The sequence below is a fragment of the Amblyomma maculatum genome, chromosome 2 (genome assembly GCF_055883805.1).
Source record: "Amblyomma maculatum isolate TAMU_Amacu chromosome 2, ASM5588380v1, whole genome shotgun sequence".
NCBI lineage: Eukaryota > Metazoa > Arthropoda > Arachnida > Ixodida > Ixodidae > Amblyomma > Amblyomma maculatum.
Genome location: NC_139345.1, coordinates 132646862 through 132672258, shown reverse-complemented (window position 1 = coordinate 132672258; position 25397 = coordinate 132646862). Strand labels below are relative to the sequence as shown.

Here is a 25397-nt window from a genome sequence, read left to right as displayed (position 1 = left end):
ACACCGTCAGTTTGTGGCTGTCAAAATTTAAAAAAAGAAAAAGCGCGAAGGAATGTAAAATCTTTTCTCTACAGAAGCGAGCAGCTATGTTTAACCAGCGTTGGGAATAACTGTCACGCCATTGACTCCTCTCTGTTACCATTTCCTGCGTGCCCTCTGCTACTCGGTGTTTTTCTAAAAAGCTTATCAGCAGCAACGTGAAATGCGTTTAGCGTCAATTTTCGCCATTCTGACTCCATAGATTGAGGTGATGTTCCCATGGAAACAGAAGGTGGAAAAAAGACCGAAACGAGTGATTTACGAGATGAGCTGCTCTCATGCGTATTCAACAGAAATTATTCCGAGCTTGATTTTTGAATCAAGCTCGCACCTAGTACCGCGTTTATCTGGTATTTATTCGCTGTCAATACCATTTCCTGACACACTGACAACAACAAGTAAAACTGTTTTAACGAGGCCGACATAGTAACTGCCTGAAATAGCAAGCAGTGGCGCCTCCTGACAGAATTCAAAAGATCAATAACAGCTCATCATCGTCGTCATCGACCATCTCACATTTTGCTTTACTTCCTTAGCTCTCCGTGGCCGTTCTACGCGTCCACATGCCCGACGGCAATAGCATTAGAGCTGTTGACGGGCAGCAGATGTATTCTGTGTATCTTCGAATACTACAATGTGAGGCAGTGCTGTACGTGCTGACCTCTCCTGCGCAGGCCTCATCCTGGGTACGGCCATGAACAAGTATCCGGATCTCCGAAACTGGAACCTGAGTACCGTGCTTCGATTGTATTACGGACCTCGGGGCATCGTCACAGGCGCTTCTCAGCCGCTCAGCCACTGCCGACGCCGCGAACTGTTCAACGGGCTCAACAACAGCGAGCTGCGCGAGCAGGTGCAGAATTTCGCCATAACGCTCGCCTACATGGGTCTTGTCGCGGTGGACAAGGACAACGTGGCGAAGCAGCGCTCCTCGCAGGCCTTAGGCATGGTCCTGAACAAACTCAGCGATATAGACAGAGGTAAAAGGCATATTTCTCGCACTCATTAGTTCACACATTCACTCATTATCCTTTGCCCCGGATAGGTTTAATAAGCTAGCAAGAAGGATAAGAAGTCATTGTAACGTCCGAGCTGTTAGTGAAGTCCGTCACATTATGGAGGGCGGGGGGGGGGGGGGGGGGGGGTAACCACAAAAGTGCTCCCGTATTCTTGTGAGCCAACATTGTGCAGGATCATTGTTGCAGATACAAATATTTGGCTAAATATTTAGCTATGTTCCATAAATCATTACACATAGAAAATTGTACAACACAGTGATGTGACATGTCCTTTCTTCTGTGCCTCCCCTTTCGCTCTGTAGTAATGAAATGCACACTGTCCATTGATGCAAGCGCACCAATGCAGAGGAGAAAGATGGCACCTCCGGACATTCGCGGACACTCCGGACACTAAATTATATCTGCATGCCATGTAATAGTGTGTAACAGGGGGCTACGGCCTGATAAGGAGCGGTGTCTGCTGCGCGTAAAATGAAAATTCAGACAGGCTTGTAGCGTAAAGCTGTTCATAAATTTAAAAACACCTAGCTACATGATATTCTTCGAGCACCTTCTCGCGAGGTCTTAGGTTCGACCCCGGCGGCTGCAGCCGTGCTTTCACTGGCCAAAAATACAAAAACGTCCGCATGCAGTGCGGTGTCAGCGCATGTTAGAGAATCCCGCGTGGTCTAAATCAAGGCTCCCACCACGGCGTTCCTCATGCCCCCACGTATCTTTCAGACAGGTTAAACCCACATGACACAGTTTTCAGTTTCCTTCAAAACTCACTGGCATTAAATATAAGAATCTCTTATTCACGCTGCGCCTCCGCTGCCCATGCTGCTCCCGATAAGCATGGGCGCTATGTGACGGCAACCACAATAAAGAAAACTCCAACCTGGACCTGTTTGAAGAACAACTTGGTGTTGTTATCACAGCCATGCTAATTTACCACAGACCTCGAACAAAGCACCGCTTGTAGAAGCTAGTTTAGTCGGGCTCTATGTAGCTGAGCAAGAAATTGTAATTAGCTCCGATAACATATGTCACTGGACGTTCTTTGTTCTCTTCCCAGATTCTTCGAACGGTGATGTTTGTCCGTCCGGCGTGAACGAGAACCAACGTAAGTGTGCATCCTTACCCAATCTGCGCGTTATAGGGAAGCTGAAACGGTTTTCAAATTGCATAAAGTTCGGTGGTTGGAAAGGAGGTGTTTTAGTAATCATTATTGCCAATGTTTTCCGAATTCTGTCGATAAGCAAGGCTGAAGTCGCTTGTTGAAAACGCGCCACGGTCACGGATGTGGCATCACGGAATAGACGGATGTGACGTCAGGAATGCTCCATCCCGCGCTTTAGTGATCGACGGATCAACACAGTTTTCTGCTGGTGACGTTTGTTTTCTCCAGTACAGTCTTTCTGTGCTGAAGGTTCCGCGTGTTCAAAGATTCCATGACGTCAACCAGCAAATACGCAGCTGTTGAGGAGTGGCGCGCCGCGCAATTTTCGAAGCCCTCCGACTAGTGGGCCTCTGTTGCTCAGTTGTAATATAAATGCCATTCGATGCCCGAAAATTATTTTCTTCGTGTCATTGGAAAAAATACATTCTTGCGAGTGCGTGAAACGACTAGTGGCTATCAGCATGGTTCTCCGCTGTGCGAACATAGGTTGTCCAGGCGACATGATGCATTATAGTTTCCCAGAGGAGGAAACGTTCGGCCCAGTGGGTCTCTGTCATGAAAAGGAAAACATTATTGCCTTTGGAATCAGCTGCGTTTTGCACTCATGCTTTTTGTGGAGATGATGATAATCAAACCTTGACAGCGATTGCGGCCACTTGAGATTCCAATTAAATCAGCGCAACTGAAGTCCGGTTCCCAATTCTGTCAATTTTCCCGCACCTAATTAGGCTAATACTCTGGTTGCACGGCTGGCTTCACCGTCATTACGCTTAACCGAGGATACCGGACCTGAAACACGATTCGCGGCTCACTGCTGGCCGCCGTTTTCGGCTACGTCAACAATTACCAATTATGTACATAAATGAAATGCTTCATAGGTAAAACGAAACTGCATTTGAAATGGTCATTTATAACTCAGTGTCAGGAATGGCGTGTTCCTCGCCCGGCAACAGCACGCTAAAGCACCGTCTGAAGGGAGCACTGCCTCCAGATGCCGCGCCGGCCGCGCCTTCCGCAAGCTGTCCGCGGATGCCTTGCTCTAGCGTCAAGAAGCGTGCTCAAATTTATCGTTATCTTAAATAATAAACCCAGGGATCACGAAATTCCAAAAAATAACCCTTATTGAGAATCGCTAACCCGTATCGAGATGCTGGTAGGACGACTATGATGCACGCAAGTTTTTCTTTCTTCACAGCATAGTAGCGGCAGTCGCCGGTGCGTCGCGGCTTGTCTTGATCTTCTTGTAAACATCAGCTCTGCTAAGGCGGCGTTGTAATAAATGATATGTTCATTTCATTGTGAGACAAAGTTGTTTACAGTAGGTAGCTATATGAGTAGCCTATTTACTATAACTCTGCTCAATCCACAAGCGTCGTCTGCTGTGGCGCTTATGCGAAATAATGTAGGCCTATGACGACAGGGAGTGCGCTCGGCCTGAGAGCCCGTCAGCCGCGCTCGCTGCCGGCACCGTTCCGGTAAGCTTGCTTCATCACGCGCTGCAGATACTGCGAACTTGTCTGATTTCATGATGCGGCTGAAGCAGGACCATTTTCGGCGTTGCGTTGCACAGCGCACCACGCAAACTAAGTTTGCAAAGAATGGACGGGCAGAAGCTGCAGTACGCGTGCGTTTGTCGTTGCGCCGTTGGGCGATACTAGAAAGTTGTATAAACGCACTGTGGACAATGACTGCACCCTATACAATGCCTACTTCATTTGTCCCTATTCAAATGTGATTTAATATGTAAAGGACACTTATTAAAGCGAGACAGCTTGTGTGCTTTTCGCACCCGGGGGACGATTTCCGACTCGCGCTAATGAGCTAAATTCGCTTTCGCTGCCGACGTACCCGACAGCGTCTTCGTAGCGACGTTTTTTTGTAAGTGCTGGTTGCTTGAACGTGTACGGTAAGTGTCCAAACTGTTTTACATTGTTCAAATAAACAATAACATTTTAAATCGAGCTGTCAAGTCACCTGAAGCAACGCGCACACGGCAACACCGCCGGCGCCGGCCTGGCAGCCCGATAATGACGTCATAATGGGCCCGGCCAATTGCGGACAACAGCGGCGTTTCCTTGGAGGGCGGACTCGCTGGTGCTTGTTTCCTTGTAAAAACTGCCGTTTGTGTTCATTTCTGTCATTTTTCAGTATGATAGCCTTGTTCAGCGGACGAAAGCTATAAAATGCTGCACAGAACTCTTTTCCTTTTTTTGCGAAAAACGTTTCAGTTTACCTTTAAGTGAGCATTAGGTTCGTTGCAAGTCAAGCCCACGTAGCCAGGAAACGCAACCTCAGCCAACGTAGCAGCTAGGGCATCGTATTTGTTGAAAAGCAGAGGTTGCGGGCAATAACTGTTCCAGGTTCATTTTTTTTTACCCTTAACAGTACAGTTAAGCGCCCTATGTCAGGGAAAAGCCGGCGTGGATGTCGTTGGCAGTGATGAAGAAACCCGATCAGGATCATGACATCACGGCTACATGACCCCGCACGGAAATCTCAAACATGCCGCAACGGTCACGTAAAACATGACGTCACACATGAAATTACAGAATAAAACATGGCATAGAAAGCGAATTATTGGTTTGCCGCGTGTCATCAATGGTTCGACTTCGTAAAGTAATTTTAAAGCTTTCAAGTATTATAGGCGAGATTCAAATCCATGCACGGCATTTCGCTCGCGAGCCAGAAACGCAACCACCGAAGCAGCACAAGGCAAGCTTGTACGGGTAAGGAATAAGCGGACATTTATGTGCATATAACGTGGTATTCAAGATAAAGATATATAGCATTGCGCATGCACGTAAGGAGCGAAGATGCAGGCCACTATTACGTCACAGCCTTAGGGCGGAGGTTAAGTGTCCACAAATTTTTGTTGGTATATACTATACTTCTCTGACGACTCCAAATCACAACTTAAACAAATGACGACCTTACATTCTTACGCCAACTGCTAAATAAGTGAGACAGCATTTCGGCCATCGGGTTTTACGTAATCATTGCCATACGGTCGTACTCTGTCATATTATGTGAAAGATCACCCGACATAAATATGAATCCCCTCCCTGACGAAGCGGCACGAACGCGTCCGTATAACTTAGGAATAGCTTATCTTACTCGGGATCCAAGGGTCAAATGCTCTGCCCAAGTTGACAGCTCCTGCCGACGGCTTCAGGCAAACAAATATCAGCGAAGCAGGGGATTAGGGGTTCTAATGACAGCGCACTAAAGTGCTCAGTGCTTCATGGGAACACTCGATAACTGCAACTTCCTAGAGGTTTGTAACAAACCTTGTCACCTCAAACATGGATGATTAATTTTTCTTTACTCATGATGCATTATCAGCCGATATAGTTGTGCAATCCTAGAGGTTTGTAACAAACCTTGTCACCTCAAGCATGGATGATTAATTTTTCTTTACTCATGATGCATTATCAACCGATATAGTTGTGCAATCCTAGAGGTTTGTAACAAACCTTGTCACCTCAAACATGGATGATTAATTTTTTTTACTTATGATGCATTATCAGCCGATATAGTTGTGCAATCCTAGAGGTTTGTAACAAAACCTTGTCACCTCAAACATGGATGATTAATTTTTCTTTACTCATGATGCATTATCAGCCGATATAGTTGTGCATTCCTGCAGCACTGCCCTTCAATGCCATTCGCTTCGTTTAGCTGAGGTGTGCGACTTTAAAGTCGATGCATTCGCACGTACTTTTCTCGTTCGTTATCATATTGAGACATCGCAGTTAAACGTAGGATCAGAACATTTATTTATCATCCACGGCTCATTTCTCACTTTCTTCGTGTTCAGCCGAATGCGAAACTCCCACGGACCTGCTGGTCGTGCTGGACACTTCGACAGACATCATCGACGATTTGCCCAAGAAGGAGCTGCAGAGCGAAATCCTAGCGTGAGTGCGACTACCCTCGAAACTTGTCGGACTCATGCTGCAAAAATCACGGACGAAGGGCGCGACTTGAGCTTAAGTCCAAGAACAAGCTCGAAATATCCTTGAACGCGTGACGTGGAAAGAACGCTACGAAAATATGTGCGCAGTTGCTTAAAACATGATTGCCTACTCGAAGGCAATGAGCCCAGCATTTATTTCTCTCTATGAACTCTATCATGCTTGGAAAGAAGTTAAAGCTGCTCTCGAAGGACTGTACGGGGATACAAGAATAATTTTGTGAACTAAAGTTAACTGGATAACCGGGTAAATAAGCCGGAAGCAACTATATATAGTTATTCAGCTACGTTTGCATGCTTCTTACTGTACGACACATTTTTTTTTTTTTTGTCGGCTGCATACTCACGCTTGATGCAGCTTATGATTGCAAGTTTGGCCGGATAAACTTCGTTATGAAGAATTAGTGCTCGAACTGAAGCAGACCGTGCTCAAGAATAAAAGTCAGCGCAGCCATCACCACTGTCGCATGAGATGTCAAGGGAAGATACCCTCCTTAGATCCTTCTGAAACTTTTTTTTTTCTCAATACGACTTAATTAACCAAACACTAGTATACCTATTTTTAATAGCTGCTCACGACGACACTGTTAAAACATGCATCCAACATGAGCCTCTTAACTTCCTCTTTCCAGCATGATCACCAAGTGGATGAAGTTCCAGCCGGGCATCAGCAGCATCAGCTTGTTCGCCAGCAAGCGGAACAGTGACGTCCTGCGCGACATCATCAGAGACAGCACTGCCGGAGGGTGTCCCGGCTGCGCCGCCCTCTACCTTCGGGACCTCAACGACATCAGTGAGTCTGTATTAGCAAGCTTGCCCCCATAGATCATAATAGAATAGCAACACGTGTTGCAGCTGGCTAGTCTACCGTCACCTCACGATGCTGGTGTCTCGTTCAAAGCCCAATGTACCCATGCTGTAGGCGGTCTGGCCTGAGTCGAGGATATGAATTGGTAGATGGCACGTTACCCGATTTGCGGCAGCCGCTTCCAAAATCATAAGTGACAAAACACCAAGATACGTGAACTGCTAAAGGCGTAGGTGCTATAACCGTCAGATACGTCTTCGAACTAACCGCAGTGGGCTATTCGGAAAAATTTAGTTTTTTAATGCCGTGCAGAAATGTACCCCGGTTTACACAGTTGGTTCATTTTGATTCGTCAACATCTTGCTTTGAATTCGCGCAATGTCTACGTGTGATTCACAAATTGTGGAAGCAGTTTAGCGGGATCTATGGTCGGATGCAAAACCTTCCTAGACCCTGTGCCGTTTAGCTGAGCAACTTTCACAGCACTTAAACTAATGCGATTGTTCCATGATGTCAGGCTGTTGCTGCTATTTCGAAACTTCTGTTAGGCTCGGTCTATGCGAAATGAAAGCAAGGGCCCGCGTTGAGAGGGGAGCGTCTAGACAGTGGTGTTTTCACGTTTTTCGGAGGTGGAGGTGAAGCTTGCGTTATGAGTCTGTACTCACAGAAAAGACAATGTCTAGAATTCAATAGAGTGGAAGGAGTCAGCTTCAAGATTCTTCATCGCGCTTCTCGAAAATCGACAGTTGCGCGTGAACGCGTAGGCGCGAAAAGTTTGGTGTCAGGCCGCGATTGCATCATCGTTCTTAATGGGGACATTCTATTTATAGGCTGTTCTAGCTACGTAGGTTCCCTATGAATGAAAACGGTCTCTGGACAATAAAAGCTGTTGGTCAGCAGTTTGGCATACTGTGTAAGACAGATCACTCATGCCACGTTTTTGCAAACAGCCATCTTAATTCAGCAGAACCACAGTTTTTATTATTGTTGTTATTGGAGATTGGGTCATTGAATTTATTGCGTTGGAATGACCGGCAGGGGAGTCCCTGTTGGAGATATCTTCAGGAAAGCAGTATTGGGCAATAAGTTGCACAGAATTTTGCGTTTTCTTTATTGCGTTTTCCTTATTTTATTTCTTTTTCAGGTGCCGTTGGATCGGACAGCGACCAGGACGTGTTCAACATGCTCAACAACGTCGTAGATAAGCATATTTCGACTATGGATGAACGACCAGGAGTCGCCAGCAGGGTGCGTGCGTGCGGTACAGTGACTGAAGTTCAGAAATAGGCGAATCTGTTAGATTTAAAGCCCTCTCGAGTTCTCTTAAGCTTGTATTGCGGAGCCAAACATTAGACTGGTAGAAATTTTACTGCAAAAAGCGAAAGTATAAATTTCTCAAATCAAACATTTGGTCGTTGTTCTCATTAAAATAAGCTGGGAATAGAGGAGTGAGTGAGTGAGTGAGTGAGTGAGTGAGTGAGTGAGTGAGTGAGTGAGTGAGTGAGTGAGTGAGTGAGTGAGTGAGTGAGTGAGTGAGTGAGTGAGTGAGTGAGTGAGTGAGTGAGTGAGTGAGTGAGTGAGTGAGTGAGTGAGTGAGTGAGTGAGTGAGTGAGTGAGTGAGTGAGTGAGAAATAGTTTCGATTAGTCAATAAGTTAAACTTAGGAGTAGTTTGAGAGGCAGCTATATGAACTGTACAGGTTTCTCGTCAGAGCACAAAATGCTTTTTCTTGCGTTCAATAGTGTATGCTAAATGCAGGTTTGTATGATGCTGTGAAAAACGCTTATTATGTGCGGCAGAGGGGATGTTATTCCACTCCGGTAATCCCCATTTGAAGGCCACAGGGAAATTGTGCGGATTAAACGAATGTAGAACTATAAGGGTCAGAAAAAAGCTATAGCAAGGTGTTAAACGTGAACACAAGTAAACTCTGCTATCATTGACTGCGCCGTGCGAGCAACTTCTGTGGCAATCCTTATTTTTAGCATTTCTGCCAAATTATCGTTTAATAAACCAACACACAAGTCCTAGGGTCCATCAAATTCTCCTCCCCCATTCCTCGCACTAGCAACATATACCCAGCACTGTAAAAGACGGACATCCTGAGCAACGTAACTTAAACAGGCTTCGCAACAATACCAGAAGCGCTGGCAGCAAGCACGTAACGAAAAAGAAAAAGTGTATAGCGACAGGGAACAAAGTACAAAAAGGCATCCCGTCGTACCTTCGCCGCTGATCACAATGAGTACGTGGCTTTTCATTTGTTTAGACACTAGCGCCACTCGTTCTGGAATTCTGAGTTACCACTTGGCGACCCTATCCCCATCTCCGGTGCTCTGTGCATTTACGAGCTCTGCCGTCACTCCGAATTAAATGAAGCGAAGCCCAGTTCCACTGGATATGCGAGTCTTCCGCTACAGCTCTCATCATAAGAGAATTCTGTTTCCTGATGATCGACGGAATACCGTCAGCACATAACTACCGTAACAGTGCCCACCTTCGCCTTCGACAGCCTTCGGGGTTGGTATCCTAGAAAGCTCACGCAACGAAAGATGCAGACTTGGGTCAGCCGCGACCCTACAAGTGCTGTCCATACAATTTCATTAATCTTGTCACAGCTGTTGTCTATGGCACAAATTTATTAATAACCCCCCTGACATACCAGCCCCAGACAACACTAGTTTGCCACTTCGTAAAGCGCTGCGAATGACACAAAATGGCGGGCCTCGCACTGAAACTTCTTGTACGACTGCTACCTGACACGTGCGCATTAGATGGCAGGATTGAATACCAAAGTGCATGTAAAGAGAAATATTTGTTACAAGATATATTTAATGGTATAGAGCAGCAGGCATAGCGTGCACTGAGAACAAGGGCTGAGAACACTAATACTCGCACCGGGACTGAGAGCGAGCGTGATGGAAATGACTGCATGAGTTTGTACTCTGTGCTCCAGGTGGTGGTGTATCTGAATTTGAGGAAGAAAGCCACCGGCGGAGCTCACGGAAACCAGCGACAAGTGGAAGAGGCGCTCAACAGGTTCCGTGTGGCCCACCCAGGTAACGGCACCATTTTTTCAAAGAGTGAAAAAAGAAGCAAACACTAGAAAAGTAAAAGCTCTTGGCACCATACGCGCAACTGCTTGGCAGCGAGAAAGCTTATGTCCTATTAGCACAAAATATTGCGGACTGCATTCAGGTCTGCTTAAGAACAGAAATGGTGAAAACCACTTTACAAGGCTATTTTCCTTACTGCATCCTCATTGCCGCCAGTTCTATCATCATCACCATCGCTACTGTCATGATTATTAGCAACTAAATGCACTATCATTGTAATCGTTGCTATCGTCATCACTGTCGCTACTACCATCATTATCACTGTCATCTAAATGCACCGTCACTGTTGTCGCTATTATCTATCTAGATAAGCTGGCTAGAACAGCTGCACCCATACCTTCTTCTTCGACACCAACCACGCATGCGCTGTTCGCGCGGTAACAGCTGTATGCGGGAATTCTACGCCAAATTTCCGTACGAGTTTCAGGTCTACTTGCAACCAGCCTGCACCGGATGCCGTCTGGAGCAGTTACGGCGCTTCGTGCATGTGCAACGACGGCGCACGCTACGCGCATTGCTAGGGGTCTCTTTGGTGTCACTATGGACAGACTATATATAGTTACCACGCCGGAGAATAAGAATTTTTATAGCTCGCAAAGTTAATGCTCGCTACATCACAGCAGAGCACCAGCAAAGCCTTTCTGTCGTTATCATCAATTACTAGCGTGTATATGCAATAGTGTACATTTCATCGATATTACCACCTCCTAAATCCAGCCCGGAGTACCGATCTCTATTGCATCGGGATCTGGTTAAATGTTTGCAACTGGATACGATACTCTCATAGCTGAACAGCCTGCTCCCCTCAATGGCTTTTCCAGGTGTGCCCATCTATGCCATCGGCTTCAAAGACGTCATCGACACGCTGAACACCAACTCCGGAGCTCTGACGCTGGTGGATATTACCAACGTGCTCTCGGAAGAGATTCCTAGACTGGACACCCTTCGAACCAACAACGACCTCATTGATCTCGCAAAGAAAATATGCAGAGGTGAGTGGAGATGTAGTTGGAAGTTGCAAAAGCCTTCCATCGCACAACTCGTCTTGTGTGTAATGATGTTGCTAATATTTTGTGTGAACTACAGCTAAGCATAGATGAGACAAAAACAAAAACGTGTCTAGGTGCCGACTTGCATTTCTTGACCGTAATTCTTTTTTATTGAAAACAACATGACTCGAGGACCGCGGCAAAAGAGGTCAGATTTCTGCCAATATTTATATAAGCGCTAAGCAGAACAGCCAAACTTGCCGCGCTGGTTCAACTAAACAAGCACCCCACGAAGCTATAAAATTTTATAAATTCTGTGCACAGGTTTGGGCAATTGAACACTTCAGCGACCACCAAGCATCATCAACTTCTGCACAACCCGCACCCGCCGCAGATATCGTTGTCGCGAGTTCAGATTAGGAATCGCCATAATGTATTTGCTCATATTTAATTTAGTCTCCATAGTGACATTTTTCTGTTTTCATTTATTGGCGATCAGCATTTTTTATAATGCTCAATATCTTCTCACCCGGCTACGTTCTCTTTACTCGCTCATTCTGCAAAACAATTTCATGCCGAAGCCTCGGCCACGTTGTGCGTAGCAGCTGGTCTCGATTATTTTGGCCTCGTCCTTAAAACGCGTAGCAGCAGCGGAAAAGCCTCATGTGTCAAGAGTGACTAGTTGAGACCTGAACATTTACACCAACAATCAATATTCTTGTATGTCGTACTGGCAGTGTAGGCAGCAGTGTAGGCAGCAGTGTAGGCCAACGCGTTGCGTGACCCAAGAGGTTACATGATTTCGAGAGGAACGCACACCTTTACTTACTAGACGAAGCATGAAAGTGACAGTAGGGGAAATTCCCTCTATGTGGAAAGCATGCTGTGTTTAAATACTTTCCTGGTAATACTGCTTCTCACCCCGTTATTGGTTGGTTTGTTGGTTGGTTTGTGGGATTTAACGTCCCAAAGCGACTCAGGCTATGAGAGACGCTGTATTGGAGGACTCCAGAAATTTCGACCATCTGGGGTTCTTTAACGTGCACTGACATCGCACAGCACACGGGCACCTTGCTTTTCGCCTGCATCGAAAAGCGGCCGCCAAGGCCGGGATTCGATCCCGCGTCCTTAGGAACAGTAGTCGAGTGCCGTAACCATTGCTTGCGCCACCCCGGCAGGTCTCACCCCGTAATTAGCAATTTGTAAGTCTTGTTTTAAGGTACATGTCCCGGGTTGGAATATACAGGATGGCGTTAATTTTAGCCAAATATTAAAAAATGAAACATTTGAGGTATAATGGAAAATCAGTTGCATCGAGATGCCAACCATCTTGCACACCCCAATCAATTTTTTGTTTTGCAATCAATTATTTATCAAGGTCATTTTTATAAATTACCAAATACTAACCTTAGACTATAAACACTATTTGTAAAGTTGGAGAGCAACTGCAGAAACTCCCATTCCATTTATTTTCGATACAGAAAGCCTCACGGTATCGTTTTTCCGATCTCTAAAGAATCCCCCCGAAATACAAAATTAATTGCGTGACTGGCGCATTCGCGCGCCACGATTGTGCTGCTGTCAACCGTGGTTTGAGTAAATGAAATCAACTGCGGCCGTGGATGGTCCCGTCACTGATGGTCCCGGCAGCGGCAGGCCGACATATCTGCATTGATTTCTTCGCACGCGTCAGCCAGTCGGCGCACGTGACGGGGCAAGTTGCAGCAAGCGCGCCGCGCTTGCCGCTACCATCGCCAATTAATCAGCCTACCGCTGAAACTCCATGGGCTGTTGCATCACGGCCGCGGCTAATTGGTGCTCCCAACCACGGTTGGGAGCACCACAATCCTGGTGATAGTTTTTTGTATTTCGTGGCCTTCTTTGAAGCTCGGGAAACAGATGCACGTGAGGCTTTCTTTATCGGAAATAAATGGTAAAGGATTTTCAGAATGTACTCTTCAATTCACAGATCACATCTATTGTCTAAAATCAATAGTTAGTTAAAGATAAGAATTATCTTAATTACTCAATAATTAATTAAGAGGTATAAATTGCCTGCATGTGGTACACCAGACGGATGGCGCCTCTATAGAACTGGTTTCCTTTCTTAGCCTACATCAGGTGTTTTATTTTTTAACCCTTGGCTAAAGTTGGCTTGAACACCCTGTATGCTTGAACAGCGTGAAAAACACGCTGAAAACCACGCTGTTGGGCATATATGAGACATTGAGCTGAAAAATAATGAACAGAGGCGCTCTTATGAAGGGCTGCGCATTGATTCTGTTTTTCATCTTCACCATGATCAGTGCCGGCCAGTCTGCGGCACAAATACTGCAATCCCGGAGACTCACGAGCAAGACAGCAGACCAATTTCGTGGGTGCCGTCACCACCGGAGCGGTCCAGTATTGGTCCTACAGCACGGTCGCGTTTTCCGCTAGCAAGAACCTTCAAATCAAGGTGAGATATCGATCCAGTAACAGACAATTTCACAATGCATGAGTCAATGTCCCCAGAAGAGGCGATGCTTGTTGCATGAAAGAAGCTGAAATTGCATATTTAAACGCAGCATAATTAAATAGATTATCTTATTTTACACCTATCTAATCAAATACGTTATGTAGGCTTAAACACTGAATTCGTGACACGCTTGAGTTACGTGATAATTAAGTTTCAGCTATAAGTTGTAAAACGTCAAAAGCAACTGTGATTGGTGCTACTTGGCTCATATGAATATCCTGCACCGTTATTTTTTTTTTTCGTACCAAACTTTGGCAGAGAGGGGAAATTGTCAGAAAAGGAGGGACCCAGTAGTAGCTTAACTGTAGCTAGATAACTGAATCGCTCCCTGAGAAAAGGGACGGAAACGATAAAAGAAGGAGAGAGAAATAACTGCGCTGCGTACCACGCAAGCCCTAATGTGTGTGTGGGTATAGATCGAGTGCACGTGCATTCGGGGCCGTGTATCGCAACTCGGAAAGCCCTGGAACTCTGGCACGAGCAATATTCCGGCTACTTACCCACGTAGACTGTAACTATTCAACGTTCATTTAGGTACCCCATGCCGACCACCAAAATGAGACCTGTGTCCTATGCGACATGCTCAGAACGTCAGAACATGCATTTCCGTGGCTGTAATTTCAGATTCGTGTGCAATATGTTCATGACTCTATCGCAGAAAAGATATCCCTACGATAACTGCACTACTATCGAAGCCTTCCACGCCCTATAACTAACTTGTAGCTAAATGAAGTTTTTCACTCATTCCAGGTGGCTTAAATATTGACTAATACGTGTAGATTCCATAAAGTCCACCAGGATAAAAAGTGATCGTGCTTGGTCTTTTTGGCCCTCAAATATATCACTTGAACATTACATCTGCTGCATTTTAAAGATTTCTATTTTACTATTCTTAGCTGAAGTTACGTTCGGCACACTAGATTACAACAAAGCTAAATTTACATTTTACTAAGATCCGCGGCCGACGGTAGATATAAATACCCTTCCTAGCTTGCTTAGTCGAGCATAACTACAGCTGGGTTGCTAGTAGCGGGGTGTCAGTGTTCTTGAGGGAACCGTCTGTTGTGAATGATTTTATTTCGTGCTCTATCCCTGTCCTCTGACTGAAATTAAAACTTTCATAAAGCGATACCTGTGACACTTTAACTTCAGGGCAGCCAGAAGCATACAGCTATAAGGGCTGGAATGGGCACCTGTGCACTGGAGTGCACTGAAGTTGTGTAATTTGCGTTTTCAGATACTGGGACTGGTGTCTACTGTAAAAGAGGCAGCTAGCCTCACGTATACAAAAGTTTCAGTGCTATTGCATATGCTTTTCTTTAATGTCATTTGTGCTGCATATGGAAATAAAAAAATGAGTTCCTTAATACCATTCTGCAGTGGCATCTTGACTACGGTGCTTTTTCTTCGGCGGAGACTGTGGAAAAAAAGTTTAAAGTTGTTTTCCAACAACTCGTACGAACATAGTTCAATGCCAGAAGCATCACTTATGCATCGATTTCCATTACGTTCAGTTCAATGCAGATGAGCGCGGCAACATCAAAGTCTGCGACGTTACCGGCCGGGTCCTCGATGGCAACCTCATGGGGCTGAGGTGCTATGAGACCAACGCACAGTGTAAGGCACTGCTAACTGGTTGGCTCCTTCTTCCTCGATGCCGCGTGTGATCGCTAGCGTTCTCCCTTAACCATATACGCATGCCTAACTGTGCTAACCTCCATCCTCTTAAAAGCATCCCACGCAAAGTGGGTTCAAATATAAAGGCTAGCATTTATTTTCGTCGAAAAAAACTACTGACATTTTTTGTGGTTACAGCAGACTTTCTGTGAGGATTTTGGTAGAAAACCTGTTGTGACAACCGCATTTTCTGTTGTAACATGAGACGTTTCTGTAGTTACTACAGAAAAGTACTACAGAACTACAGACAACAAAAATCTGCTACAAAACTACAGAAAAGCACTACAAAACTAACGAAAAATTTTGTGTTTACAACAGAACTACAGAATATTTTGTCGTATTTTTTATATAATTCTGAAGTTTTTCGGCTGGCCTATATCAAGGTTACCATATTATAGCACTGCTGCGAAGCATTAAAGTACCTTAAGGCACCCTCAGCAATAACGCTTTGCAGGTTTACATGACTGCGCGTGTGTCCGCTGACCCATTCGCTGACCCACATCATTCCAAGTTTAACTATGAAGCACTTTTTGAGCATGTTATTCTTAGTTCTAAAAGCTGTTTACGTGCCCTGTTGAGTCACGATTTATAAAACACATTGATCCCAGAGCACTACCAGGAACTGAAAGCCAGTATACAAGTGAGCAACTAAATTAACCGGCAACCCTCCGCTAACAGCGTGTAAAAATTCACTAATTTTTCTCCCACCATTTATTACCTAAGATGTTCGTCATCGGAAACAAGTAATTGGAAGGAGATGTCATACCTGATGCCAAAATCAGTGTCATGCTCCGGCTAAGCTTAAATTAATATAGAAGTTACTTTGCTCGTGTTTCATAATGGTAGAAGCAGATACATCCGGGATTGTAATTATAGAAGCGCACTGGCAGCCTTAGAAGACCGATGAACTCTCTCCAGATCGGTATCTAAATATCGTTGCGTCTAAAACGCGTTACCTTACACGCATGACAGCTATAATAATTTGGCTTGTTAACGTGGCATGTAGGTTTCTGATGGAGCTAATATTTTGTCCAACGTTTCTTGATGGAGAAAACATTGACTGTATTCAGAGAGTTATGTCTTACTCAAAGGCTCTTGCTCTTTTATCAATGGTGGCTGCGAGGGCCAGAGGTGAACTTTGTTTTCATCGTAATAAAGAACTAGGTGAAAACCGATTTACCGCATACAGAGTTTCACCTCGTTTTTTTTAAACCTGGTCGTATTCTAAGACATCTTATGCTTTCTTGTTCTAACCGCCGTGCAAATTGAAAAATATTGCATGCTTACACAGTGATGGACATGGCACTAAACATGACAGAGCAGCGCAAATTAGTTTTTTCTCGACTGTACCTATCCAATGTGTACAAATGAGCAAATTAGTGTTATTCCCGTTGCATTCAAAATTTTGAGATAATTTTATATTTGGGACATCAATTTGAGTGTTTTGTGCAGTCCTAAAACATTACTGAGACTGCATCAATATATGAAGAGCTGCATTCTAAAGATTTAAAAGATAATTCACGCAAATTTGGTTTTTGATGTGTTTAAACTAAGTACATGTAATGTACACAAAAACAGTGTTCTGCCAAAAAATATGGAGTTTAGTAAACCATGACTGGAAGTTATAAGCGTTTCATTTAAAGAGGCCGGGTTTTGTATTAGCATTAGTTCATGCAATTAGGAAGTACCGGATCGAGTTTTTGGGGAGAAAAGGCATAGTCCTACCAACTTGCCCCAACCTGGCTGTTGACAATGCCATGATTTAACGCTTTAAGTGGTTTGAATTTTTATACATGCAACAAAAAAAGTAGCGGTTGCTAGCAGAGATGAAATAAAAAACTCATTTTTAAACGAAAATGCCGCTTTTCGACGTGCATGTCCATTTATCAGCCAGTGTGCTGTCATTTATTGTATTTCATGGTGATCTTATCTTTTCTATTAGTCCAGTGCATAAAAAGCAGGCTCAAGTGCCTATTATACAATCGACCTCAAAAGCACATTCAACATATGCATTTTTCCTTCTCATATTTTGCGTTAGAGTGGCCTAGGCAAACTTTGAGTATTACTCCTTCGCACAAAATGTTATTTGTCTAGCATTACTTTCCGTAAGGCATACACCATAACACGCCATCCTTCTTTTTTTCTTTCTCTAATATCTAGTCAAAACCCTGACCTTCAACTACACAAGGCCATGCAAAAGTATGTATACATATATTTTCATTTCTTTGTTCATTTCAAATGCACCTAATGCAGTGCTTTTGGCTTTTTAATTGTACAGAATAACTAATCTTTAGACTCTTCAGAAAGCGATATTAATATCGAATTTCAGGGGGCGAACGCGTTCGCCAATCAGCTGCCATATGGGTGTTGCACTCAACGTCACATGGATAACTATAGGATGTCCCCCATATGAATAAAGAAAAAGGTAGAATTGCTTGGACATTCCGCGAGTAAAAAAGTACCACAATTTTGTAGAACGCTATGGTAACTTTTTGTTTATGTAATTTTTAATAAGTGATTTGCGACGTCTTTTTATTGAGTTATTAGAAAAAGTTTTTGTGGCAAGTTCCGGAGTAACTAATGATGCCCAAAACAGTCCTTTCTATAACGAGAAAAAAAAAACTACAGAAGTAAATTTTGTTTGTGAGCACCAGCGAAGAAACACTGAGTGTGGCGCTTTATGGGATGTCTGCTCTGTAAGAATGAGCAGCGCATGATACTGCTAGCAACTGTTACATGCCTTCTAGAAACATTAATCAGCAATCTAATTACTGTCGTCCGACATTTCAAGCGTTTTGCGAGGAGCATGAACAGAAACCTTGCGAACGAAGGTGTTTTTTTTTTTCGAACACTGGTCCCCTAAATACCTATCTAACTTTATTTTAACTTTTCTGGAAATATTTGCTCAGCTTCGTTGGCATCATAAAGACAGGAATTGTCAAACCAGTGCTAAATACAGGAGAAAGCAAATTTATTTCACCTTTTATTTTTAAACGGTCCGTTAAATACTACAGTGCATGAATCACCGCGCCGAATTTGTCAGTGACTATTATAGATACCGCGTATTTGACTTTCTTTATTCATACTGTTTCGGTCTCTGTTTCATCATATGAACGACAGCTGTGAGACATTATTGTGTACATCACGTCAGGCGCGAAAAGCTTAAATATAATCCCTTCTATGTATCTTCAATCCAGTACAGGGCATTAACGAGACTGCTTCAAAGGCAAGAACGACAAAAAAATGGATTACTAATAAATTCATTGCTGTTTCTGTTAAATCCAATATGACCTAAGCATCAACTTCACGTCACAACTAAAATTCAGCGAAAAACGCCGGAACCAAAATAGCGGCAAAAAGAACTTCACATAGCCTATTTTTCAGTTAGAAGAAGTCGTATACTGTTGGAGACAAATAAACGAATCCTGGAACACTTCAGTTGATCATGGTGTACAGTAGTACAAAACACAGTAATACTGGCACTTTTCGGTGGTACCTTATGTTTTAAATTGATGAAGAAATTGAGACCAGACGAAACAGTGTTGACGTGCTGTGTTTCAACCATGCTCCTCATTGCAGAGGGGCCGCTCAGCTGCTCTCCACTCACGTATGCGGTCGTTGGCAAGGACGAGAACGTGCCGCAGATCAACTTCGACACCTCCAAGTGCGAAGGTATCGAGAGCAGCGCCATGCGCAATGACCGAAGCCAAGCGTGCTTTTAACTTTCGTAGCTGGAGTGCGCCGTATCGGGTGACTGTGCGCGCCTTTGATCGAAACAGCTGCGACCTTTTAGTGCGCCAACCCTAGTTTTAGAAAAACCCCGCCTCCTCATGGTGATGCCTGCGGATAGCATGGTCGAATGCTGATTGGTCGCCGGGTTGCGTGATGTCACGAGGTTACTTGATATGGCCGATTTGACAAGAGCTGCCAGCTCGGGCAACCCCTGTGAGACGGAAGGGTAAGAGGGAAATCGAACCTTGGACCATTGGATCCTCAGTCAGACATACTAGCCCCAGGCCATACTAGCTTGTTCGTATACGGCTTTGCTAAAGCAAGACTTTGACAAACGGCTCAGATCGGCGGCAACGCTTGTTCTTCACGCTCGTCTTGGCCGAATCTATAAAATCTCTAAAGCGTTACTCGCGAAAGAGTCGTTATGTCATTGCTTAATCATAGAAGTATACTCCGAACAAGGTAGCAACAAGACCAACCGAGATAAGAAAAGCCCAAACAATTTAATCAAACCTGAACAAAGACAAAATATTCTAGAACAACTAAGAAGGATTTAGCTAATTCAAACAAACTGAGAGCTATTTTTATTGGAATTCGCATAGTACTGGAGTATCCCCACCAGAGGTTTCTTCACGAATCGAAACAAACGGCGGGGTCTAAAGCTATAGAAAACTGACGTCATGACGATTAGTGGGTGCCACACACTCTTCGTTTTGTATTTCCTGGACAGAATCATCACTCGGAAGCGCTACAAAGTTGACATCATTTCTATAGCACCCGTAACTTGGTATTGAGAGTGTGGAGAGAAGGGAAAGCAGCCATATAAGTGGTGGCCATGGATCCTCTGAGGGCGTTCGGGCGAGAGCGTGCACTCGAGATGGTGCTAAACGCCCCAATCCTTGCGTTAACAAACCACTCTCCTGTGTGAAACATGTCGTGTTGTGTTGTGTTGTGGCATATGGTGGATTGACATAAGCCAAACTGGTTGCAGTGTTACCGAGCATGTGATAGAGTTCACCGTTATGTAGTGCGGTATTCTCAGGCCAAGTTCGCGCAATAATATTGAGTAATCGCGTCTGGACAGTATGTAGGTTACCTTTATGAAGGTCACATTAGGTATAAAATATAATATCATTGCGCAGATTTTCGGAATTTATCCAGCACAAACGTCATATGAACGACAGTGAAGGCTGCACTTTCATGGAGGCGACATGCAAATAACGCATTTGGGCTGCGCGATGTTTCTAAACTCCAAGTAAGTGAAGCGATACCGGAGCTCTCCATTACTGCAACCGCCATATTCACAGGCCATGTGGAGGTATGGGACTCTAGCTAAATATAATATTCATTAACACGTTATAAGCGACATCAACATCATAAGCACTGAATTACGTAACTATCGATGAGTGATTTGTGGTTCATGTACCGGTTGGAGTCGCATCGTTAAGCGTCATTTCGCTTGTTCTCTGTTCGCAGGCTTCTGCAGGAACCCTCAGCAAATCAGGTTCCAAGTTCAGCACGAAGGTGAGTTCACACTCAAGGGAGCTTTGGGTTCTTCTTGCGCGTCCATACACGCCGAGCACAAAGTGAGAACTAAATGTTACTTTGCAGCACACGAAGCCGTATCGTATAGACAGAAACGGCTTCGTGTCTTGCAATAGACGAACAAGCCAATGTTCTCGATCGACTCACCATTGCGCCCTTCGCGTGCCACACGTGCACAGAAAGCAGAGAAAAGAACTCTGATCACTGCGAATGTTTGGCGCTATTCACAACTACTCTAGTCATTCGTCACATCACAATTCATCGAATGGCGTCGTCAAGGTAAAAAAAATCAATATTTTATATCCTTTATGACACATGGGGGCTGCATGAGTATTTCATGCATTACAAACATTCTATAGACACGTCTTTTTGGTTTTTTTATGATGAACAAAGCGTAATTGCCAACCTATAACTAGTTTCCAAAGGAATTTTTTTTTTACTTTGGGTATCCTGAAGCACAATGCCCACTGCGACTTTATAATTTTAGCATCTTTGCTCGCCTTCGATGTTAATAGCCTTCAGTTTCCTATTAATTAAACCGCAGCGCTCCGCCCAAATATAAAAATCAAATAAATAAACGTATTTTAACAGCCCTCTACTACATCAGCAATGCTGTATTAATAAATCTCCATTAGAGTCTCCATTACAGAATAAATCTTCCAGTAGAGCCCGCATACATATACCTAGTCGCGTATTAAAAAAAATGCTGTATTGAATAATTTGAAACACCCGGTACATTAATGGCGCATTAGCAATGTGCCATTGTGTTAGAACTGTTATCGTGCATGCTGGGAACGTCCTATCGGTTAGATCTATCCTGTGCGTAAGCTAAGATCTGAGGCTAATAGCATGTTCTGGTTCCATCCGTTACACTGCATGCAGAAATTAGCTGATCAGGCAGCTGTTTTACAGCTTTTGCTGAAAGTCATGAATGCAGAAGTCAGTAGATTTATGAGCAGCAAGGAAGTTGACTACCACGGATAGCATTCAAATTTTGGTTCGACTTTTCCAAATAAAGCAAAGCCTTTTTTGTTTTAACTACCTGGCGAAAGAACTGAAAGACGCTGTGACAAATTTTTTTGCGATGCCTATTGCCTCATGGCATAAAAATAATGTTGGAGGCTGAAGGGTGTGATCAAATAAATGAAAAAGGTTTGCTGATGTAATGAAGTCGAGGAGTGAACGATGATGCGATCCCTACATCCAAGCGGCATATGACGACGGATTATAGAGGAAGCGCCCAGCTGCCATTAGATGTCGGATCCGCGTCGGCTTCAGCACTTTACATTCCCACAGCAGGTGGTGGAAGTCTGCTTCTGTGGACGTGCAGACGGAGCACCCAGGATGGGGATACAAATATCGAAATTGAGGCCGCTTTTGAATCATGGCAGGTGTTAGGGCCACCCCAACTCGATTCCTCCGAAGCGCCACCTCCTCTGGATGGGTTAGACCGTGGGGGAGGCTTACCGTATACGAAGGTATGAGAGCACGTGTACGGCGTCGGAGGTGCTCCTTTTTTATTAAAACTAGGGTAGCGTTAGCCAATTTTAGGAAATTTGGCGATGACGATGCTGGGGCGAAAAGGCGGGTCGCAGCATCCGCGTGGCTTTGTGCACTTAACAGGTCACGCGTAGTCCATTCAATACGAATTGGCTGCGGTATGTTTGCCGCTAGACTCTATGTTTTGGCAGATTTCTGTGGTGCTACTGACGCGTCTAAGTAGCTTTATCACCTGGAGAACATCAGTGCATATGACAATATGGGCCGTGGGAAGTATCGGAATGGCGGTCACAGAGCGAATCGCCTCTAGCACTGCAAGCAGTTCCGCACAGAAATACGACGGAGTTTCCGGTAATTTAAACGTTGATGTCTTGTTCAGTGAAGACTTGCCAGGGCAGTAAACTACAGTTGTCACTTTGCAGGCTTGGATGCTGGCGTAGACGTAAATTATGATGGAACCTTGTGGCAAGCGGGCGTCTTGTTCCATAATTCGGTCGCGAAGTGACGGCGCCGTTTCCTGTGTTCTAGGCCGTCTTAAATCAGTTGGCTTGTTATCACTCAGCTGTACAAAACGCCAAGGAGGAAGAACTGGCAGTGGCGGTGACGAAGCATAAGCTCTCAGAGCGCACTTTGCATGACAGAGGGTGGCCTTAAGCCTGCGAGCATCGCGTCATTGCTGCACCAGTTCATCTACTGTGTTTAGCTGTGCGTTTTCTTGGAGCGCCACTATTGGAGTGATACGAGGAAGGCAAGTGATGACTCTCAATGCTTCTCGATTTAGAGCTTCAAGGCGATCCCATTGTGCCCTTGTCAAGTGCTGAAATTGAGCTTGAAAAGCAAGACGTGGTTGTACAACTGCCCGCACCAACTTTCGTGCAAAATCTGAGCGGGCGCCGCCCGTTTTTGGAGCAATACGTCTGACCAGACCCAGAGTCTGTAACGTCTGTTTCTTGGCGCAAGACAGCCATGAATTTCTAGTTCCTATCTCATGAACTGTTAAACCCAATATTTTTACTGTTGAACTGTTCTGAAGTGGTTTTCCGGACAAATGTAGACGAATAGGTGTTGCAACTAGTTTACGGCGCCCCCAGCGGTTGGTGACTGATATGAACGTAACTGGCGGAAACTTCAAGCCCAATGGAAGAAGCATGTGTAGACGTTATATCTAAAGCTGACTGCAGGGCAGCGGATTGGGTCAGCAGGTCGTTGTGTGTGCTCCACACCGTGATGTCATCAACGTATATTAAGAATTTAACATCAGAAATTTCATATAACCGCCATGCAAGGCAGATAAATGCAATATTAAATAATGTCGGTGACGTCACTGATCCCTGGTGTACGCCGTGAAGAGGGACAAATGATCCTATAGCATCTCCACTGAGGTGTATTTCAAATTGTCTACCTTCAAGGAAAGATTTTATAAAATTGCGTACTCTAAGCGGTAAATGAAGCATGTCAATTGAATCCAGAATGGCAGCATGACTGATATTATCATATGCCTTCTCGACATCCATGGCGAGGGCGGTGCGTACACTGTGGCTGCGATGGATGATAATACTAAGGACGCCAAGACAACCAACTTATCTTATGTGCCTATAGATGATCGAAAGCCAGTTTGGGCCGCGTGGTAGAGGTAGAAACCGTGATCTTCAAGCCACCACGAGATTCGTTTGGTGAGCATTTTCTCAGCAAACTTGCAAATTGTTGCCGTTAAGGATATAAGTCGAAGGTTTCTAGGGTCTGTTGGCGTTTTCTCCGTATTTCGAATAGGAATCACAAAAGCTGATTTTCAGCTCTCTGGTACATCGCCATCTAGCCATACCTTGTTTATGATGCGCATCCAAATCCGAAAGAATGCGCATGAAAGTTTAGCAAAACTTGCGAATTGTTAGAAAACCATGTGCTCAGTTTTGGTATGCCCAAAAATAAAAAAAAAATCCTGTCGTTTACCTTTGGTTGAACCGAGTATGTCGCGATAGCTTCACGTGGCTACGCTAGGTAAATCATTGAGTTCTGCTGTATGGTCATACTTCCTCCGGCTCGATAGAGTAGCTCTGGCCAGAGTTGTAAGCTCGGCTGTAACCAAGCCGTACGAAAATGCCTGCGTGGTAACGTGAATGCTTGGGCTCTGGCAGGTTGATTCTGATATCACTATTCTATGTGAAAGGATATAGGCTCGAGTTGGCAGCTCCTGCCAGACGTAATGTCTGCCAACCCGACGTCAGTTAGCGCTAGGCCATGTCAGCTGCCAACTAAGGGACCTCTAGCTGCTTAAAAGTCACGGCGCAACCACGCTGACGGCTCGAAAACCTCGCGTAATGAAGCTCTCGCTACGAAACTGCACTTAGTCCAATACTGCACATTAACCAGTGCGTATCGATCGAACCGGGTAAAAGTATTTAATAGCTTCGAGATGCGCACTTATCAAGGGCATGTTACGATGACTTGGCAAGCGTTATAACTTATTTTAATGCCTTGTAAATTAGCACATATCACTCAGTGCCTAAAGACATTGCGTATACCGTACACTATCCTCGCATGCTGAGCTATACCGCCTTCTGTGCAGGCATGTACTGCGCCGGAGTTCTATCGGCGATGTTCTCACCATTCACACTGATTCTCACCGTCCTGGCGCTGCTGAGGCACTGGCTGAGCTAGCGCCTCGCACCCGACAGCTCCGTTCACTCTGGCCGAGACGGCAGCGGGGGTGTGCATCGAGCCAGTCATCGCCGTCACTTAGCGGCCAGCTGTGAGACGTGGGCGCCCTCTACGCCTTCGAGTCTGCAGCCTGCTTACACTGCCACAGCAACAACGTGAAGCCTCGGAGGACCCAATCGAAGTGATTTTAGGCATTACATCGTACAATTGTTCGTTCAGTATACCTTGAGCACATCACTTTCCTACGCGCGCGTCCCATCAGCATCGGCGACAAATGAGAAATAAAGATGAATCGCTACTACCGAACGTTTCAATTTCCTGTACCTGCATGATGGCGAACAGGCGTGCCCTCCCCGACAGGTCACTATGCATTTTGTTCTCGAGTTCAGAAAAAAATGGCTTTGTAACGTCTCGCTTCTCGAGTTCTGGCTCGGTGCTGGTTCAGGACTTGAGGCGAGGAAGAAGTAGCTCTGAGTACTTTGGAATTTCACACTGAGCTTTAATTGTGCTGCATGCGCTTCCAGAACCAGCGAAAACTTATTCACTGACCAGCACCGCAGACGGCCGAAGTTCTGGCCTGCAGCTATAGTGTGGTGCGAGGGGCGCCGGTTAGTTGCCCGCAGCGGAAATGCTACACCACCTGGTTCCTTTATTGTTTGAAAGGC

At 44.9% G+C, this 25397-nt stretch overlaps 1 protein-coding gene across 2 annotated transcripts in view; it reads left to right on the top strand.

The window, feature by feature from the left end:
• The window catches only part of LOC146199918 (uncharacterized), a 42150-nt gene extending 17117 nt beyond the window's left edge, over positions 1-25033 (top strand). For both annotated transcript variants that reach the window (XM_084595296.1, XM_084595297.1), the window contains exons 7-19: positions 714-1019; positions 2113-2160; positions 6035-6134; positions 6823-6983; positions 8143-8246; positions 9954-10056; positions 10935-11105; positions 13409-13560; positions 15135-15237; positions 17458-17496; positions 18877-18969; positions 20506-20553; positions 24641-25033. In XM_084595296.1, the coding sequence (XP_084451422.1) occupies positions 714-1019; positions 2113-2160; positions 6035-6134; positions 6823-6983; positions 8143-8246; positions 9954-10056; positions 10935-11105; positions 13409-13560; positions 15135-15237; positions 17458-17496; positions 18877-18969; positions 20506-20553; positions 24641-24732 (1520 nt within the window). In that variant the 3' untranslated portion in view covers positions 24733-25033. The remainder of the gene's footprint in view (positions 1-713; positions 1020-2112; positions 2161-6034; positions 6135-6822; positions 6984-8142; positions 8247-9953; positions 10057-10934; positions 11106-13408; positions 13561-15134; positions 15238-17457; positions 17497-18876; positions 18970-20505; positions 20554-24640) is intronic.
• Positions 25034-25397: the final 364 nt, after the last annotated feature.